We start from the raw sequence: 22,219 nt of genomic DNA, 5'->3' as shown, positions 1-22,219 counted from the left end.
CTATATTTTCCTGGCAGTTATGTTAAACCTTTATTCTGCTGCATATGTAAGAAAAATAAAAGTTTTTATTTAAACAAATAAATTGTAAATCAGGAAAATGTCGAGGGTGCTTAAGCAACAACTCGGGCTCTGTCCGTTCAGACCCAAAGCCGTTTCAGAGCATGATAAGGGTATTTTCTCTTCCCCTTTCCATGGGCACCCATATGCAAAATTGTAAGGGGAGCTCAGATATTTTAACCATAGCTTAGCAGGATATTTTCCCCATGGAAACCGATTTCAGGACAGATTAAAGTCATTAAAATTTGACATTTTTAATAACTTATTCATTAATGGCTGGAGAAGAAATGTTTTTACATTTTTACAAAGAAAAAGTACTAAAAGCAAGAAAGTTCTAATTTCTAAGGGGGCTCGAGCCTCCCCTTACCCCCTATATGGGCGCCCTTCCCCTCTCTCAATGCAAAGTAAATATGGCTGCCATGGGCGCCCATATGCAAAGTTGCAAGGGGGGGGGCTCAAATATTTTCCCCGTGGAAACTGATTTCAAGACAGATTAGAGTCATTAAAATTTGACATTTGTCATAACTTATTCATTAATGGTTGGAGAAGAAATGTTTTTACATTTATGCAAAGAAAAAAGTACTAAAAGCAAGGAAGTTCAAATTTCAAAGGGGGGGGGATGGCTCGAGCCCCCCTTGCCCCCTATATGGGCGCCCTTGAATGATGTGATAAATCTTCTGGGATGAACAACATTCATTCCGAATTTTTAAATCACGTTGGGGCAAAATACTAAAGACAATCCCCTTATATTTTTCAATATAATCTGGACTTCTGGCTGTGTTCCATCTTTATGGCACGAAACAATAGTTATTCTTATTTACAAGAAAAGCAGAAATCTTGAAGAAATCAACAATTACCATTGTAAATTCTTAACAAGCCTTATGAGTAAAATCATGGAGGGGTTTGTTTACAACAGACTCAACTGCTACCTAGAATCTAATTCTTTGATTGCTGAAGAACAGGCAGGCTTCTGAAAATTCCAATCCTCTTCTCACCAAGTTATTCATTTTAGTCAAACCATAAAAGACGCATTGGACTCTAGACAAGTACTTATTGACAATGCCGTTAACCTGAAATCAGCATATGACATAGTTTGGAAAAAAACCTCCTGTATAAACTTTACAACATGGGTATATCCAGTCAATTATTAAACTGGACCTAGAGTTTATAAGTCAATGCTTACTTTCGACTCCAGGAACAAAGTAATGTACACAGTGAAATAAGTTTAGCATGAAAAATCAGTTAACATGAAATGATATAGCAGTCCAGACCGTATATTGTGGAATTTATTACATATCTCTTAGCAAGAAAGTTTTTCAACATGAAAAAAAGAAAAAGAAAAAATGGGGCCTGTCAGTTATATGTATTCTAAGGTACAGTAAAACCCCTTTAATGCGGACACTAACGGGACAAATTTTTTTTGTCCACAATGGAGGGGTGTCTGCGGGACAGGGGTTTAATAATATTATTTGCCTTGGAATCTGGGAATTTAAAATTGTCCACATAAGAGAGGTGTCGGTTAGGATGAGTTTTACTATATATGGTTATTTTTATTTAAAGGCAATAACTTTAGACTCAGAAACCTATTGTGATTAGAATTTTTTTATTTTTTTTTTTTTTTTTTGTCATTTAAATACTCATTGCAACCCACGAATTGATTACCCCCTTGAGGAGTCAAGTTGCTCCTTTGGGGGTGATCATCCTCAGTTTGGGAACCACTAATTTATCTCCTTTAAATTTTTAAGAAAGACAAAAAGTGATAAATGTATAAAATACCCCATAACTGCTCAATGATTTGTTTGAAAGAATGAAGTGGAAGGGAAGAGAAATATAAGAAAGTAAAGAAAAATATTAAACATTTTTTGTGTATAATAAGCAGTAAGAATTACTCTTTTTACATTATAAATAACAAAATTTGAAATTGTTGGGCGAAGTTACAAATGGAGTGAAAAACGAAGAAAAAAGACAATGAAAATATGGAAACTAAAAACTATAAATTATAATAACATTTAAACGAGAAAAAATTTCAGACCTACTTCGAACAAATGCTCATCATTCTTATTGAAGGGAACACCACTTAGTTTATTAATTAGCTGACTGACACCAAGGATTTTGAATTCAGCATTTCGAATGGGCATACAGAGGACAGAATGATGCGAAAAACTACTATCTCTGTCAACCTATTATAAAGAAAATATACATATTAGTATATAAAATTTTAGATCAATAACACCATTAGACTTAATTAAAATTGAACACTTCAGAAATTCAAGAAACTTCAAGAGGAAAGATAAAATTGCATGAAACCAGTGGAAGAATCTGAAATATTCAGAATATAGTATAGTTCTAATGTGATGCTGCAGTTATGCAGTGTTCCCATGCCTAGATTTTTTGTAGCTTATCATGGATTGACACAAGGACTTTCAATAAAAATAACTTCATGTTCTGAGCTTATTTATTTATTTTTTTTTAATTTTAAGGTGAAACTTTTTTTTCAATTGAAAATTTAGTACTTTATTAAAATATTACAATAGTTTAGTTACAGGTGGGTCAGGTTATCATGCTACAGTCGACCTCGCTCATAACAAGCCCTGATTTAACGAGAAGCTGGATTTAATGAGGAAATCAGAATTACTTGGTTGGTACAATGTTAAGTCTACAGGAGCACAACTTGCTCTTAACGAGCAAATCCTGCTTAAAGCAAGCAATATTTTGGGATTCATAAAATTTCTATTAATTTCCCGCTCAGTTTATCCTTTCTTGGAAAAATTCCTTTAACTTTCCAAAATCGACTGAAAGTTAGTGACAGGTCAGAAAACCTGAGCGCAAGTGATTACTGCACTTTTCTTTAATTTGTGGAGTAGAGAAGCATTCGAAAAATATTTGTCGAGTAGTTGCTGCCAACGTGATCACTTCCCAGGTTATTGTAGTTCTAATTTAAGTTTAAGCAGATGAAAACAACCATGAAAGCAATAACGATAATGGCAAATGTGAAGAATTTCAAACTGAACCATGCTCAACATAGTCAATGGCTTTTGATGTGCAGAAAAGCTTAAAACTATTTTGGAAGACCAGGTTGCAAATGATAATGATTTTCAAACCATGAGCATTTCGAAAAAAAAAAAAAACAGTAAAGCAAGAAAGAGACAATAAGACCAGTTCAAAGCATATTGACTAACTCTTTCGGCACTGTACAGAAACAAAAATCGCAAAAAGCAAATATGTTTGATTTTTTACAATTTTTTCAGAAACCCGTTTTTTTACGTGCGCTTAAAAAAAACAAGCAAATATCGTAGTCCCTTTGCGCTCGTTACAAGCAAGTTTGACTGCATAAAAATACAGTGTTTAACATTCATTTAGATACATTTTCAATGCAGGGTTTCAATCGCATTTTTTGTACAAAATACGAAAATCTACAAAACTAAAGCAAGGCATTTTCGCTTTTTTTGCTCAAATAAAAGAAATCATGCCCGATTCGATAGAGGTAGCAAGCATGGAGATATTCAACTTAATCTAAAAAAAAATCTTAGCTGCTAAGATCAAAAATACTTAGTCTTAGTGGGCAATATGCTCCCCCCCCCCCCCCATTGAATGCATTATTTTCACTAAAAATCAAACTAGTGTTTTCTCAATGTTAAGTATAATTTTAAACTTTTCACTAAAAAAAAAAGGAATATTAGCTACATTAGCTACTGTGTATTTCTTTCTTTAAAGATGTCATGGCTGATATTTGAATTTAGAAAAAACATCTGGAGATGAAACACATTGAGGCAGTTAGAAGCATGTTTAAATGTATTAACCTTTTACAGTTCAGCATTTTGCCACGGCTTTTTTCGAAATTTCAGCTTTTTGTTAAAGAACTTCTGAACTCAACTTAAATCCCTGTTCTGATACGATTTTTTTTTTCATGATTCCAGATATGATTTTTGGTTAAGTGTTTTTGTTTTCTAGTGCCGACTGATTTAAACAATTAGTGGGATACAAATTGTTGGCCTTATTATTTATTACTTGTAGTTCACACTATGGCTCAATCAATGAAGGGGATTAATCTGAAAGAGGGAATCTTAGAGGAATTTGCTGTGTTTTGTCTCTGACATTAACATCTACAAAAATGTAAAACCATCTTCTGCTTCCTTTGCTTTTGCATTTGAGTCATTCTCCAGAAAACGTAACTTTTGAATAAAAATATTTTTCAATTTCGAAACCTTTTATTTTCTGTTTTTTTCATTCTTACATGAAAGTGTTACCTCCGAGAAGTTACCATAAACAATGGCCCAGTTAAGTTCCAATTATTTTACTCATAAATAAATAAAAAAAGCCTTGTTCACAGAAATAAAAATAAAAAAAAAACTTTTAATATTTAAAAATCGAAGCCAATTTAATATCTAAGTAGTAATTTTGTTAAATGTGCAAACAGTCACCTATTTTAATGATTAGTGGGAATATAATATTAAACTCTCTTAAAGTGTGGCTTAATTAAAAATTTCAAATGTATGTTAAAAATAGATTTAGTAAATTTGAGGATATACTGGCAATTTATAATTTTGGTTGAATGCCTATTATTAATGTATTTCCTCCTCCATCATTTATTTTCACCTCAGAAATAATGACATTGATGAGGTTTGTCATGGAGGTGAAATTCAGGGGGGTGAGGAATTTTCCATTAATATAAGCCTAATAGATACCTTTTTCAGGAATTTTTTTTTTTTCTTTGTTGCACATGTTAAGCATATGAAAACATTTTCACTTCTTTTTTTACATTAATTTACACCCCTGAAATTCAAGTTCAAAAAGGTGAGAAGTCAGAATAACCACACTAAGTTTTAAAGCAAAATCTATCTTCTTGTTTTTCAACAAAAATATCACAACTTCCACTATGGCTGAAAATAAACAAGGGCGCTCCCTTGTATCATAGAAAATAAAATTTAATGTCATTACTGCCTCATGGTAATGAGGAAAAGCATTTTGTGTTTAGGTAACGGAGGTGAGAATTGATTGTGTAACATGACTCCTTGTCCTACTAAAACGAACTAAAACACAATATTAAAAAAATAAATATACTTAAACAATTAGTATTTGAGACACTTGTGAAAGGAATAACAAATAAATAAGTATATACTTTTAATTAAACAAGTTACTAAGCATCATAAACAGTCCCACAAGGTGCGTGACATGCTACGGAGGTGAGAATTCACATGTTGTGAACCAAAAATGTACTAAAATTAAAATTAATATAAAAAAATGTTGGCATGTTTAAATAGATATATTTTTGATGAAATTGAAAATCATTGTTAAATGAATTGTTCCTTATTGTTTTTACTGTAACAGGCATGTGGCAGAAAAGTTACACTTTTTGAAGAATGACCCATTTGAGATATCAGCCCATATAAGTTCACTGATATTGAGTAGTTAGCTTTGATTACCTTCGTACCTGCTTTATAAAAATGCATTAATGCTGTTAACAGAGAAAGAAATATGTTTATTCAAGCAAGTAATAATTAGTTGAAATGTTAAATCATGTTAAAAAGTTTTGTTGTGAAGATTTCCGACTAGTGTGCATTAATCACAAAGACAAAAGTTAACGCTTGTACATCAAATAAAATATGCTGTGGTTCATAATGAATTCTCTGAACATTGCTGTTGGACTAGTCTTTGCTAATCCTGTCATTTGGTTGAGCACTGCTTACACTTGTTTTCAAAGATAAGTTCTATGAATAATAGTTGTTGTAATTTTTTTAATATTTAAAGAAATCGGCAGTTCTAGATGACAGTTTGTGTGAACAGAAGGGGGGGGGGGCAACGGAATTAATCACTGGAAAAAGGGATTATTGTATTTAAACATTTTTTTAACTCATCTTGTTGGAAAGTTCTGGCGAAAAGAAGTATGTGTGTGTGTCAGAGGATCATTAAAATATCCGTGAGCTATAGAATAAATTGCCTTATAACATACATCAACACATACAAAGTTAAAAAATATATTAATAATTTCAGTTGAACTTACCAAGGGATCAAATCTGTTATCAGCATGCACATCTGATATATTCAAAGTCTGAAACATACTTGAATTTTAAAACTTTAAATCATTTTAATGTATTAAAATGAAAAACAGTAAAAGCCGTAATTAACTTACTTCTCCAGTGGTTGCTACATAACCAGTAATCCCAATGTTGATAGGAAAACGACCTTCAAAAGGGCTACAAAATAAAAAGAAGCTCAGTCCAAATGTTTATGCAAATGCAGTAAAACCTCTCCAAGGAATCACTAATGAGCAGTCTTTTAAAAACATGGTCATAGCACTTTAAAAGGTGTCTGTGGTTTGTCTAATTCAAGGAAAAGGCACTGTAAACCAAGGAAAATAATTCTTCTACTGAACACTATAACTAAAATTTTGTCTTTCAGAGTAGAATACTGAAAATATATGGCCTTTTTATAATGGATGAAAAATTAACATAGAGCTAGAAATTATAGGTTAATGAAAATGAGAAATATAATTATTCTCTTTATAGAGGTGATTCTTCGGAGAGGTTTCACAGTATTCAATTGCAAAACTTCAGAACTAACACAGAGGAAAACTTATAGTGTACTCTTTACATCCAAAAATTGAATGCAAAAAGGTATTCATAAGTTTTATGAATAATTTGATTTTCAATACGCATTGTGAAAAGTAATAGTTATAAATCAACACATCATCAATACATATTTAATTACAAAAGAAAATATTTCAATACTTGTGAATGAAATGAAGCAAAATCTTAAATTATAAACAAGTCTACTTTGCATCAAGCTTTTAAGTGAGTACAACTGCTTGATAATTTCCAAGTAATTACTGTCATTCCCACAGTCATCTTTGATGCATTCACTTTAAGAGTAACTACTCTGCACTTAGCAGGATATATAGATTTACAACTCAATAAGATGGCTAATTCTGTAAAGGGTTAGTTTTTGCGTCAGCAACTATTTTAAAGTATTTATTTTTGTGATTCTGAGTTTTGATATTAGTTGCTGGTATTTCTGGCACAAAACAATATTAAAGATTTGCTTTTAAACTTCCTATAACCTTATTTTATTTACAACGTTTAAATACGCTTGAATATTCAAGTCCTCAGAGTTCTGGAATTCAGTGTTTTAGGTACTTTTTAGATCTGATCTTGTTGCCAAAGTTAGCCTAAAATTGTGTTTCAAAACTAAAATTTCAGGAAATTTCCAGAAGGTATCTCCAAAACCCTAGTATTACCAAATACAGCCAAAAAATTACTGGGATTTTGAAAATATTTCAAGAGAGAATTTTCCTTTCCGGAACTTTTTCCAAAAATTATCTGTTCTTCGCCATTAATTTGGAACATTTCAATAGAGGAACATTATGAACTCCTCCCTCCCTTCAGCACTCCTCTAATTAATTAATTTTCAATGTTTTCCCTGGATGATTCTCTACTTTTTTTTCCTCCTTTTCGGAGGAGAGAGGATGAGGTTCAGGGTTCGCCGATATATATCGGTTGATATATCATGATATATATCTGATATTTATTTTGAAAATACCATGATATTTTGATATTTTCGATATTTATTTTTTCAAAGTACGAGATTTGTGATATAAAAATTAAATGTATTAATCATACTAATATTTTTTTTATAATTATAAATAATCAAAAGTAATATTTTCAAATAAAATTAATATAATGTAAGTAATATAATCTTCTTTATTTTCTATTCATAAAATTATTAGTAATGCAACAATTTTAATTGGTCAGAAAAGAAAAATGTTTTATGGATGCGTACTGACTCATGCATATATTTTTATTTCTGAAATATATAAAACTCGTATTAGTTAACCAAAGAAAAATGAGTAAAGCATCTAATGCTTAAGTAATTCAATTAAAATTAATAGAAATGCATCAATTATGCTATATTTTATTTCTAATAGATTAAATTATCACATTTTACAAATGATTGTAAATATAATTTGTACTTATGTCATTCAAAGTACGTACATTTTTATATAAAATGTATATTTATGATTCTAAATAATGAAGGAAACATTAATTTTAAAACTGATGCATTATAGAAATAACAGAAGTAAAAAAAAAACTGATTTGAGAGGAAGCAGTTACTATTTAATGACTTAACCTTGTGTTGATTGAAAATATCCGATATATATCAAAATATCGGATATTTTCCATATTTTTGAAAATATCATGATATTTTCGAACCCTGATGGGGTTTCATATCCCTAAATTCCTCCAATGTGTCGTCCAGGAAGTCAAGGTTGGCGCCCTACAAGGAGAACCAACCTACCCCTAGTAATATTATATAATGTTGATAGTGCAATTTGACATCTCAAGCAAAAAAAAAAATAGCTAGTAACATTTGTATAAAGAGGAATGTTATACTTTTGTTTTCCTCATTGTTCAAGACATTAAAAAAAATTATAAATAGTATTAAAGAAAATGAGCACCTTTTTCTGTTTTCGTCTTCAACTTTTGTATCATTAACATCCAAATCAAATACTCTTGAGAATGTCTTTGAGAAAAGAGAGAACATTGATTAGAAACTGAAAAGTCTAATAAAAGATAAAGTTATCTTAGCCAATTAAATTCTACCTTTGTAGATTCATCAACTAGAAGTATTTGGCACCTCTCACACTGTAGCAAAGATTGAGTATGTGTCATTATCCTGTAGACAATATGCTCAATTGTACTTTGTTCTTCAAAAACCATTCTTGCTAAGTCCAAAAGAACCTACACAAAGAAAAAAAAAGTAAGACCAAGCAAAACTCTAAAATGGAAACTTTATATATAATTAACAATCTACAGTTCATGAATATTGAACACTCAGAGCCCATAAAGCTACAAGATACGGCCGCATGGCCAGTCTAAATTAGAATTGCAACAAAATATCAAGCAGATGGTGCACAAGCTGAAACAACTGACGCTAAAAGACTGTAAATGCAATTAGATGAAAAACAGCTATAAATGAGTTAAAATACTACAAAAAAGTCGTCTCCCAATCCATAGTTCATAAAAATCATCGTAGCATTTTATTTTATGAGTAAACTGTGGTTTAAATAGAAAAACAAGTTTTCTATTTTAGAAGGCAGATTTTTGTGAAACTTTTGATTTTTTAATATTGTTTTGTGACTCTGCTGATTTTCAAAGTTAGTTTTGTGAAGTTGCTGATTTTATTACTTGATTTTTTTTTAAGTAACCAATTTTAAAATAAGATTTTTGTAAAGGTTACTACCGCAACAAAATGAAGTTTTTATGAGTTGCTTTGAAAGAATACTCTCATAAAATGTTTGAACTCTTAATCCGAGTTAAATGATGAACGTCAGTCTGATTTACGAACTTTTCTATAAAATATGCTTTTTCAAATATTTCAAGAAGAATTTAAATCTTTTAAGTTTTTTCTAGTCATTTCTAAGCATTTCTGGCAGAAAAAAAATATTTCTGAATTAATTTTTACACAGTATCAGTCTAACCCAAGTACGAGGTATTAACTTGAACGAAACAACATTACATTTTCTTAAATGATAAAAAACAACTTCAAATATAAGCTACTTCTGTTTGGTAAAATCCTATGTTCCATTCAAGGAACACAGATGCATCTTGATTTATTTGACAGGCATTTGTTATCACTTAAGTACCCTAAATGGAGCCATAAAAATTTACTTTCTTGCCAAAATTTAAAAAGCCCTTGTATCAACTGAACCCTAAATGGTAGTAAACTAGCAGTAAAAGCAAGCCTGTATTGGGCCCTGACTTCAAATATAATTATAAATGGCACTGCAACACACAGAATTAAGTTTGGGAAATTTTTTTTAAATATTAGCTTTTTTTCATACAAATTCGCTTTTAAACAGCCAAATTTGTTTTCTTATTGTGGATAAAAACCGCATAAAAAAATGCATTTAAAAAAATTGTTCGAAACAAAACTTCATGAGTAGCTGTAAAAATAGTTTTTGCAACAAAAATTACTTACTGCTAAATCACGCAAAAAAAAAAAAAAAATCACATATAAAAAAAGATTGCAGGAAAACATATTAGAGGGTAATTTTTATTTCAATACTTAACAAAAATTTAATACTTTATTAGTGCTACTTATTTAACTGCTTAGCTTATTAATATGTAAATGGCCAAAATTTATGAAAGGCAAAATGTTTAATAGAGACCATATTAAGAAGGTAAAACAATTTTTTTTTAAATGTTTCGTCACAGCACTACCCCAAAGCAGAATACTATTAAATTTGTGACGTACATCGCAGAACAGATGCCAGAGCTACAGAACAATTCTGTTCAAATGAGAAAAGAAAACTCAGACAAATTTTATGCAGAAATTCTATAGATTTCTGTGAAATTTCTGCAGAAACTGCATATTTTCTGCAAATATCTTCTAACTCAAGATAGAATTTTGCACAAATTCTGTAGATTTCTTTTAATTAGAAGAAAATCTAAAATTCTCGCATAAATTAAAATAATTCGGCTGAAAGTGCGAAAATCTGCAGAATTTGTGCAAAATTCTATCTTGAGTTGGAAGATATTTGTAGAAAATTGGCAGTTTCTGCTAGTAATTTTATGTTCTAAATGAAAGGATTCTGATTTTTCTTGCGGGTTTGGTTCTAATTTTCCTTATTTTTTCCCAGTCGATCGTTATAAACTGCAATTTCCTCCCTAAACGTATGTTTTGCAAACATGGCAACATTGAAACACGTCTATCGCCGAAAATTGTGTGTCTTGTTTGAGATTTCAACCCTTTTGCATCATGAAAATAATTCAATTATTTAGAAAGTTTTGAAGTATTTTATTTTATTCTACCCTAACTACTTATATCCATTTTATTTATTATTTTAGTAGTTTATAAATTTATAAACATTATTTTAGTTGCTCCTTCGTGGCATGTAAAATTAACCAAAAAAAACGTAATTTGACACCTAGGTTTGAATTTTTATAAAATTTTGTAACTTTGCTCTTTCTATGCATTTTAGAATGCATATAAAATATTTTCAGAGAATCTCAATCGGCTTAGGTTCTACAGAAATGCATAGCAAAAAATAAAGTTTTAAAAATTGAAAAAAAACTTCTGTATGAAACGATTTTGATTTAGGACTCCAGATTTGTTGAAAAGGTCATGTTAGTAGCTTGTGTAACAATGCTTGTAATACTTGCAGAACAATTTTGGTCAAATGATTTTACATTGCAGAACATCGTCATGTGTTCTGTTTTGGGCCAGCACTATGTGTTAGCATGCTCAATTAAGTTTTAGAAACAACTCAGGTTTTGTGAAAATGAGAAATTCTCCCTCCCACACCCTATTTTTTTTTCTGACCCAGCAATCAGATTTAGAAACGTACAAGAATGGAAGATGTTGAATAAAGCATAATTTTGAACAGATAGTGGAAATAAAGAAAGTTTTATTACACTGTTACACAATCGCTAAGCTAATAAGAGGACCACACGAAGTTGTGTAATAATGAAAAAAAAATTAATAGGTAGCAACCGAAATCTATGCTATTGCAGTTATCAATATTATTTTTGTTATATTGCAATAACATTGAAAAAATAAGTATATTTTGACCGTCATCTTGCACATATAGAGCAGTGTTTTTCTTCGTTTCATTTACTAGCATGCTTAAAACTGAATAAAAAAAAAGAAACTTACTCACTTGATTTCTTTTGTTCTCCAGTTCAGATCTTTCATATAATTGGGCATTACGAAGTCCAATACCACAAAACTGTAAGTATCTCGAAAATACCTGCATGAAGAAGTCATATTTTTAAAATACTAATGATAAAAAAAAATGCAAAGCAACGCAACAGTTCGTAAAGAAATATTAAGGCATATAACGTACACAGTCATGCGTGGTTGGCAATCCATTACCAATGAATTATTCCAATAAAATTAATACTCGTAACAAAAAGAACAAGTTTTATCCGATAAAACTTCTACTATTGCTCTGAATCCCAGGAATTAAAGGATGCAAAATTCCTTTGAAAGTACCGACACGAAGATCTGGGTTACGGAAAAAACAGAAATGTAGCCTACAAAGATCTACGATCAAAACAAAAACAAACAATTGCATTATACTACATTCGAAACTTGCGCGCTAAACATAATTCCTCAGAGAATTGAATCTACAGCTTCTCTTCTTCAGCAGACAGTGTAAAATAATGATCGTCAGGAATGGACCGTTTTTACCATAGAAGTACAGTGAAATCTACCGCTTATCCAGTCCCCGTTTATCCAGATCTTCGGCTTATCTTGAACAACAGCATTAAAAGTCATCAATAGATAAAGGACAATTGCAGTGAAAAATCCTGATTGAAGTAAAGTCAACAGTCCTTAAAAGTCATTATCGGAAGAAAAAAAAATTAATTTGAATTATGGTTTTTTGAATTCAAATTATGTTTTTCGCAATCACGAGTGTGTGTGTATGTAGGCGTGTGTGTTTGTGTCGAGGCATGAGTGTGTGGGTACGTGTGTGTGTATAGGTATGTGTATGTATGCGTGTGTGTCTGTATGCAGGCATGAGTGTGTGTGTGTATATAAGTGTTTGTTTGTGTGTATGCGTGGGTGTTTGTGTCTGTGTGCAGGCATGAGTGTATGCTTGTGTCTGTGTGCAGGTGTGTGTATGTTGGATGTGGACGCAACCTGGAGACGGTTTTCGCTAGAGGAGCAGCATCAGGAGGGGCCGGTCGACGGTGGTGAAAAAAAAAAGACATTCCGATCGAATCTCAGAATAGTAAACAAACACAGAACACAGCACAATAACTGCTTTTTATTACGGGATTAAGACCCCCGAACAGGGGGCCCTGTGGGCTAGTGCAACACTTGCTCTTGCGGAAATCAGGAGCTGGCTACACAAAGTATGGGTGCGTATGAAACTTGTAGACGACATTTAGAATTTTAGTGAAGGAATAACGATTTATGAGAACAATCACCAGATAAATCATAGTCAGAAAATCAGCTATACCACGCCAGGGGCAAGGAGGCTTCCACTCCCTGACCAGGGGTTCGCAAACTTTTCTGACTCTCGGCATTCTTTGAAGAATTTCGATTTTTTCGCTGCATCCTAGTTTATCTCTATGATACATACATATCGAAGATATGGTCGTGCACTCTTCGCCCTGCTTGCGGCACCCCAGGGAGCCACGGCACCCACTTTGAGAACCCCTAGCTATACAAAAGTATAGTCTCTGACAGTCTACTTGCCTACAACTACAAAAGCTTTGAGCACTTTAAAAACAGCATCAAAATTTTATAAAATCAGAGAAAATTCTTCCAGTAACACAAATCTGGCTAAGAATATGGTTTGATGTACACGAATTTAACAAAACTAACAACAAATAAATAAAGTCCTATATAATTATACAAGTTGTTTCAGTTAAATGTTTCAGAAATCCTAGGATGGGTAATGTGTATCCTGACGACTTTATACAGCAATGGGGGGTCAGAAATGCTTTCCTGAAGTTGCGATGTACCCAGAAGCACCATAAAGAAAAAGAAAAGAAAAAAAACCGTATGTGAAATATCTTTCTAATTTTTCATGTAAAAAAGCAAAAGGTACATGGGTAAAAGTAAGTGTTCGAAGTTTTTTCCCTTGGCTACAATGCACACCTCACATCTTCGGCGCATGGAACTCCGAACAGTCTGGAACACTCCCGGCACATCAAAAATTTCTCGGGTGGGGAAATCATCTCCGATCCTCCATTGCTATATGATTTCGAGTCGTCAGGATGCATCCGACCCATTCTATTAGGTCTGAAACATTTGATTGAAACACCCTGTATAGAAAATTAGTACGAAGCAGTTTGACGTTACTAGGTCATACTGGTAAAAAGTAATTTTAATGCCTTACAGTATGTTTTTGAATCGCGATCGCTATAAAATCAATCTCGGTTATAATTTCACCGTACGACGAGACGAAATTAATCTTCGAAAAAGAATGAAAAATAAAAGATTTGATAAAGTAATTAAGTCCTTATGTTTCCGTTGATACATGTAAAATCTAAATACTTTCTAAAATTAGTTCTTTGCTAAGCTAACATATAGGTATAAAGACAATAACACAGAAAAATAAAATAGGACTTTCGCAAATTGTCTGTGAGACATTAATGATGACAGTCAACAACTGTGAATAATGTATCGTAAAATCGCGGTAAAATTTTAAAGCCAGTGGTAAGAATAATTATGCCTCCCCTATGAATGAACTTAAAAGCTTAGATTAAATGCCCTCTTAAGAAAGAAAATCAGCAGTTTGATTGACATAAAAATTTTAGACATGCAAAATTTGTTTTCGTTTTTTTTTTTTTTTTTTTTGGAGCAATCACGATTGCTTATTGTTCTTACTTGACTGTTTTGATGTCCTTTGATTTTATTTTCCCACCGCCACCCTCCGCACCATCACCGTCGACCGGGTCCTCAAGATGCCGCTCCTATAGCGAAAGCCGTCTCCAGGTTGCATCCATGTCCTACACACACGCACATACATACACAACTACACACACACACACGCACACATACACACACACACAAACACATGCACACACATGCACCTACACACATACACACACGCATACATACAGACACCTACACATACACACACACAAAAACCTGCACACTTACATACACACAACTACTCACATTCATGCATACATACAGACACCTACACATACACACGCATACACACAACTACCCACACATTCATGCCTGCACACAGACACAAACACATATGTCTACACACACATACCCCACACACACACATTCATACACACAACTACCCACACACTTATGCCAGCACACAGACACAAACACACATGCCTACACACACATACACATACTCTCTACACACAAACACACATACCCCCACACACAAACACACACGGCTACATACACACACTCGTGATTGCGAAAAACATAATATGAATTCAAGATGTCAAAATTCAAATTAATTTTCCTTTTTTTTTTTTGAATTAAAGAAGGTATGTTAATAGTCTTTTAAGAGTAAAATCTGTGTTAGTCGGACAATTTGTTTTACCGGAATTTTTCAAATCCGATGGTAACTGAACGAGTCCATTCATACTGGGATGAAGAGGAAAGAAAGGCTTTTATGGAATAACACCCATAAGAATTATTGGCGAAGTAAACCTACTATCTTCACCCCTATTTCAACAAATCGAACCGTTTAGTTCTTCATATGAATACTATGTACCGCGGTCTAGGAAGATTGGGGGCCGCAGATTGGGCGCCGGGAACATTGGGCGCCTAGCATTCTGGGCACCGGGAACATTGGGAGCGGGAACATTGGGCGCCTGGCATATATTGGGCGCAGGGAACATCAAGCGCCGAGCATTTTGGGCGCCGAGCCCAATGTTCCCGGCGCCCAAAATGCTCGGCGCCCAATGTGCCCGGCGTCCAATTGATGGCGCCCAATCTTCCCATTTCGTATGTACCGTATATTTATTCCCGAGTCATAATTTTGGATACTAACTGCGTGAATAAAATACAGTGTGCTTTTACGTCATATACCAGTTTGATACAGCAGCTAATTGGAAACGCAATTAATTAGAATTTTCCCATCTTTATCGCTTGCTGATCTCAACTCGCCCATTCCGCGTATGGTTTCAACATTAGCTCACAAGAATTTTGGGTGAGGTTTCGAGATGAAGGTGCTGTTCTACTTTACTTTTAAATTTCCGCAGGTCTTACGAATGTTTTGATGTTCAAAGGCAAGTATCGCTAGCAGCTAAATCGAAAAAGAAAATAAATGTAAATAAAATTAATAGGATAAATAATAATTAAAATAATGATCATCCATCATAAAGACAACATTTTCATAAGTTTATCTGCATTGCATTATTTCGTAAATATGTTAACAGTTTACGATGAGACGTTTAATGTTGTGACCGAAAACAGTAAAATCTGATTGGCAATTGAAGAGGACAGGTATTTGCTCGTTTCACTGCTCTTAAACCTTTTTACATCGTTTCAGTGATTAAGTTGCATCGTTGCTGTAAGTTAAAAAAAACTTTACAAAATAAATAAATAAATGAATAAAAAAGCATTGAGCATGCATCTTTTGCCACTAGGAAAAATTCGAAATGGCAGATTTTATTATCTGTCTGATTTACAAAAATCTGCCGTATTCTCTCAGACACTTAATATGAACTACTTTAGTTTTGAATTTCCGTCCAGAATTAAACGAGCCTGCTTTCCCGTGGATACCACAACATCGACTTTCTAGCATCTTATCAATATTTTTATAATCAGTTCAGACGAGAATTTTGTCAAGCATACCTTTTTATTATTTTAAGCTGATTTCTAAAAACTAAATATGCCTCTCTCTTGATGAAATAAATACGTAAAAAAAAAAAAAAAAAAAAAACCATGAACTAACAAATAAAGTAACAGCGTCTTTTAAACAATGCAGCTAACACATTTTGTTTGAATAAAAAAAATAGTTAACAACTTAAAAAAAAAAGAAATAACAATAAAAGCATATTAAACTAAATACTCTTTATCAGAATAAATAAATAAACGCTCCTGACGTCATCAACAATAAAACTTGCGCCACGGCATGATAATTTGATAATGTTTTGATAATGTTTAACATGCAGGGAAATGCTTTATTTTGATTAGGCTGAACTAGATCCGGCCACTTAACTGTTTTACTGGTAAGACTCATTTTAGGACAGTGAAGAAACGAAAAAGTGGTCAACAGTTAATGCTATCTACTGGAGTTTAGGGTTAATACACTGGAGTTATGATTAAAATTTCAACTATTATGTTATCATCAAACAGGCTATTGCTTCGTTAAAATGTAGAAGAGTAGAAGCAATCTTCACCCGTCATACCTTGATGGGCGATTTTCTAGTAAATAAATAAAACAAAACAAATCGTTTCTTGCTCTTACTTTTGGATTTAAAAAAAAAAGGTGCCTCTGGTTTTATTTTTTCCCCGGTGCCAAAAATTTAAATGAAAAAGAGATAATTGGAAAATAAATGATTAAATAATAAAATGAAATCTTAAATAAATAATTTTCGTAAACAATTAGATTGCCTGCACAGATCTTTCTTTCTGTTAAAAAATAGAGCACTCCGAACATCCTTTCATTTCCCATTTCCAAAAATAAAATTAAAACTTTAGAACGAAAATAAAAGCAAAACATCTCAACAATCATTATTTAACAGTAAAACAGAGTACAGAGTAAACAGTAAACAGAGTTGGAGTCGTGGAGTTAGAGCCGGACCGATTTTGGAGGAAAGGAATCGGAGTTAGGAGTAGAAAGGCTTTCAAATTCCAAGAGTCGGAGTCGGTCATTTTCCCGGTATTTCTGCCAAGGCTGCGGAGTCAGGCCAGGAGCGGATACAGAAAAATCTTTTGGAGGGGGCCCGGGAAATTGAATACCTCTCCCCATTCGGTGTTTCATAACAAAGTTTTCATTACTTTTATTTTTAAATGTTTTTGTTTTTCATTACCTTTTTTTTTTCAGGATCCCTTTAGGCTAGTGATCTACTTCTAAGTACATAAATGTTATGCACTAATATACTTTGAATGTGGATGTAAAAGATGTTTAACGTTTCAAGCCAATTAAATACTAAACCCAATATCATCGAGATGCTATACAGTGAGCGGTTTTAATTAGGAACATTGTCATAATGATTACAACACGAAGGCAAGGTTATTCAATAAACCTATATTTCCATACCTCATTTGAGTTTTTATAAATTATTTTACATTATAACTATAAAATATTATTTAATTAAGAAAATCATAGCTATTTTACGTATAAGTTTTATTGAAGAATTCAGGACTATTTCTGTGTGAATTTCAAAACAGTTGCTGGTTTGTTCTTGAAGCCATGAAACAGATGAGATAACATTGTGATATTACATGCCGTTTCCATTAATATCATGGTTTTCCCAAGAAACTACAATATGATTTCTTTCATTTTGCATTTTTTATAAGCTGAAAAATAAATATTTAGCAAAGCACGCCTACTCTTTTAAGCACGCCAACACATTTTTTTAAAGAATGTTAATGGTTGATTCCATCAAAGAAGGATTAATGAACGAATCGTGATATTGCGTTCCCTTGAATTCGAAACCAGCGAGTTAAATGCATTCTGCCACTCTGGGCTTCTGACTCCAGTATTACTTCTTTAGCAAACAAAAATGCTTTTATTTAAAATATGCTCTGTGTGTTTTGTGTTATTTTTAATTAACTCTATAAAAATGCTATAGAGAAGTCAATTAAAAATAATAAATAAAAGAGTTAAATAAATTCATCCTTTTTTGGGGGGAGGGGGACACGGGCCCCCCTAAAATCTGCTACTGAGTCAGGCCCAAATCTGCGTTATTTTTTATGTTATTTTTTGAAATGTTCAAAATTGAACGAAAAATTGTTCAAATAAAAAAGGGAAATAAATATAGAAATGAGGTGTCTCCGCCGAGGTTCTTCGAACGAAAAAAAAAAAGTTCAAATCGGACTATTCACTCCAAAGTTATTTGGAGGGGGGGGGGGGGGAGGAGCGGAGACAGAAGACACATTTCCACTATCTCAAAACCCTATTTTCCAATTTTTAAACTTTCAATATTTTCATAGTTATCGACCTTTTTTCGTTTATAGCGATATTTTTGTGTTGTATTAAGCCTTCTCTCAAGCGATTTTTTTTCCATTTGCAGTCATAACACAGGAAAGTAGGCGAAAAACATTCGATTTTACTCTAATCTCTTCCGTGCAAGCTGCAGTTTTTGCTAATCATAATTTATTCTTATATTTTCAAAACTAGACGTTTTTTTCTACATAATCGGCAAACATTGCCTCAATTTCTATTATTAGTGCAAAATTCCTTCTCTAACACAGGTAAGTATTTTTTTTTCGGTATATATTCAATTTTAAGTATAAATAACACATGTGATTAAGCGGGCTTGCAGAGCGTGCTATATGGGGCAAGATGCGCTTTGTCTTCTTCAAAAAATGAATGATAGAGAAATGGAAGCAAAAATGGGAATGAAGCTGAGTGCGTTTAATACGCTCTGTTATTTTCAAATGATCAGAAGCTCAAATGATCAGAGACTTCGGAGTCATAAATACTCTAAAGAGGCTCATTCACAGGGCTTGACTTACCTATAGGACCATAAAGGCCGGCTTAGGGGCCCCAAAAAAAGGCAGATTGTACAGAAATGTGTACTAAAATATGTCTTTAACTTGTTTCTTGCAATGTTTAACATCAATGACTATTTATAAAGTGTACAGCAGTGTGGCTTTTAACATTAAGACTGTTTTTTTTTTTTTTTTGCTATACATGAGCCCTAGCCTGTAGCATATGCAGTTAGAAAAAAAGCGCGGTTGCAACTCTACAGCACTTTTGTCAAATACACTGCTCAGGGGGCCCCTGCAGGTGCGTCTGGTTTACTATCCTAAAATTTCTAATTTGGGCCCTGCTCATTCAGACTGCTCTGATAAATCAAAAAAAAAAAAAAAAAAACAATAAATTTATAAATAAATCAGACATCTCTTAAAACACCTTTTAAAATGTGAGTTCTCCAACATGTTTGAGAATTTGATTTTCAGAAAGGAACTTATTTGTAAGAAATCGTTGAATGAAATAGAGTATGAAATAACAATAAGCGTTAAGAAAAAAAGAAAAGAAAGAAAGAAAGAAAGAAAAAAGGAAGAGACTAGGCTAATCAAAAATTCACTTTTCTCTACTTAGGCTGATTTAAAAACGTTCGTGATTTACGATCTCCAAAAGTAAAGATGCATGCCCCTGCACTTTTCAAAGATCAACACTAACGATTGATCGATGAATGATGAAATTGATCGATTCATGTGTTCAAACAAAGGGTCGAGTTAATAAGTGTGTATTTTATGTTTTTTCTAATAATATTGCTTCATAAAAATAAAAATGAAGCTTTGAATTGGAAGGAAGGAGTCGATTCCTATGATTTTTAAAATCATGTCCCGAATGTTTTACAGCAGGTCATTTAATTAATAATGACATTAAAACTTAACAGCGCATTTTTTAAAAGTCATCTCCAGGGGCTCCGCTCACCCAATCTGCCCCCCTTCCCTTGCACCTCCTTTGACCCCCTACTTTTTTGGTGCTCCAGCTACCTATGTGAAGAATTGACATGAAGAATTTCTTTTACAGTACTCTTTTTACATTTAGGGTTAATATAGAGTACCATATAGTGGGCAGTAAATGTCAGTTGCCTATTTGGTAACCACTGTTGATACACCGGAAAAAATCTATGAAAGATAAGATATTTATGTCATTTAATTTACAGCGCATTATTTTTTATCACTTTGCCTCGGTTTCAAAGAAAACACAGCAATTAGTTCATTCATGTTTATGCAATTCGAGTAGATTTGCAATACTTGTAAAAAGAAAAAAAAAAACTGAGGCACGGCAACGTTTGAATTTTTCACCTTGCTTTCGTAATTGATGGTTCCACCAATCATTTCGATAAACTTGATTTAAAATTTTGATTAATGACTTTAATGATTGTTTAAGTCATTCATCATCAGCTTCGCTACTGTGAGTCAGAAATAAATGATCAGTCGTTCTGTATTCATTTAATAGTATCATCATTGTAGCATTTGTTTGAGAGCTATTATTCTATGGAATGCAGAATGATGCTAGAAAGATCATTATCTTCTGGAATGCAGATCCATTTCAGAACGATCGTTATCATCTTAATTCCGCAAAAAAATAATCCCAGTACATTTTGAAACCAAATGAAAGCAACAAGTATCCATTTCACATTGTATAGTTCTCTTACATAATTCCAGTTATATATATTTTTTTTTTTTGCCGCGTGGCAACACTTAAGAGTTATGGTGCTGTTTCAAATTATCAAAGCATATTTGTCGCATGTATTTACATAAAATTAAAAGGCAAATAATATCAGACCTCTAATGGTATTTGATACAAATTGCAATCAATCATGACAAACATGAGATATTTATAAGGTCTCATTGAAAATACAAATTAATTTTTTCATTGAATTGATTTGAGCCATATGATTCGCATAATTCAATAGAGAGCACAAATATCTAATCACCTGCTCCATAGAAATACATGAAATTTGTCTACAAAAAAGGAAAAGACAAAGTGGTAATGTCTAACTACCTGTAATTGACACTGCACAAGCAAAGCTGGACCACGGAGGATGGCCTTGAAGCGGAAATATCACTTGTACTATTTGCAATGAGTTGTTTGTTAATTTTGTAACAGATAGGATCAGCGAGAACGCGCCTCAAACTATTCGGCGCTTTCTGGCTGATTCTACTTATTACAAACTAGAAAGTCGCCCGTCAAGGTATGACAGGTGAAAATTTCCTTTGTTGGCTTATTGGCCGTTGGAATAACCTTCCTTGGTTGACGGGTCAACCTTCCTGTTTGGTGATATTTTGATAGTTGAAATTTTTATCCTAACTCCAGTGGATCAACCCTAAACTCCAGTAGATAGCGTTCATAGCCGACGGCTTTTTCATTCCTTCATTCCCCTGAAATGACACAGTCTTACCAGTAAAACAGTTAAGTTACCGGATCCAGTTCAGCCTTGTCACAATAAAGCCTTTCCCTGCATGTTAAACATTACCAAAACACATTATCAAATTATCATGCCGTGGCGCGAGTTTCATTGTTGAAACACGCAGGTTACTTGATCGTCGGCTATTATTCATATGAGGATGATAAAAATGATGTTTCCGCTTCAAGGTCATCCGCCATCTCTCCGTGGTCAAGTTTTAGTTGATACTTATAAAGAAAAAGTAAATTAACAGAATAAACAGAGGCACCGAAAGATCAGCTAAGAATAAGTATAAAAACTAAACCATCATTTTATCATTTTGGAAAATTTTGTAAAGTTACATATTTTTTCTTCCTACAGTCTGAGTAAAAACTTTAAGTCTAGTGCACTTTTTTGAGAAATTGGACACACCTTAATCTTAGGATCAAAAAGTCATATGAGTGATAAATATTAACCTTAAATACAAGTAAAAAAGGCCGAACAATTTAATTGTAAGTGTTTCATTATCAGAAAATATTACTGATCAATATTTGAACCTGAGTAAAATCTTTAAGGCCAACATAGAAAAAAGCATATGAGGACAAAAATTCGAACATTTATAAGCTTATGTGGCAGCCATTCCTTCAAATTAC

General features: G+C 32.8%; 1 protein-coding gene across 1 annotated transcript in view; it reads right to left on the bottom strand.

Annotated features, from left to right (window-relative positions):
- Positions 1-22,219, bottom strand: part of LOC129223064 (dual 3',5'-cyclic-AMP and -GMP phosphodiesterase 11-like) — a 527,973-nt gene that overhangs the window by 40,241 nt on the left and 465,513 nt on the right. Inside the window, exons 5-10 of the mRNA XM_054857629.1 lie at positions 11,714-11,803; positions 8,655-8,792; positions 8,510-8,574; positions 6,188-6,251; positions 6,059-6,106; positions 2,094-2,237 (exon numbers count right to left, since the gene is read on the bottom strand). Of these exons, the coding sequence (XP_054713604.1) occupies positions 2,094-2,237; positions 6,059-6,106; positions 6,188-6,251; positions 8,510-8,574; positions 8,655-8,792; positions 11,714-11,803 (549 nt within the window). The remainder of the gene's footprint in view (positions 1-2,093; positions 2,238-6,058; positions 6,107-6,187; positions 6,252-8,509; positions 8,575-8,654; positions 8,793-11,713; positions 11,804-22,219) is intronic.

The sequence above is a fragment of the Uloborus diversus genome, chromosome 5 (assembly GCF_026930045.1).
Source record: "Uloborus diversus isolate 005 chromosome 5, Udiv.v.3.1, whole genome shotgun sequence".
Classification (NCBI taxonomy): domain Eukaryota; kingdom Metazoa; phylum Arthropoda; class Arachnida; order Araneae; family Uloboridae; genus Uloborus; species Uloborus diversus.
Note: the sequence above shows the minus strand (reverse complement) of the source record. Positions and strands in the feature narration are given on the sequence as shown.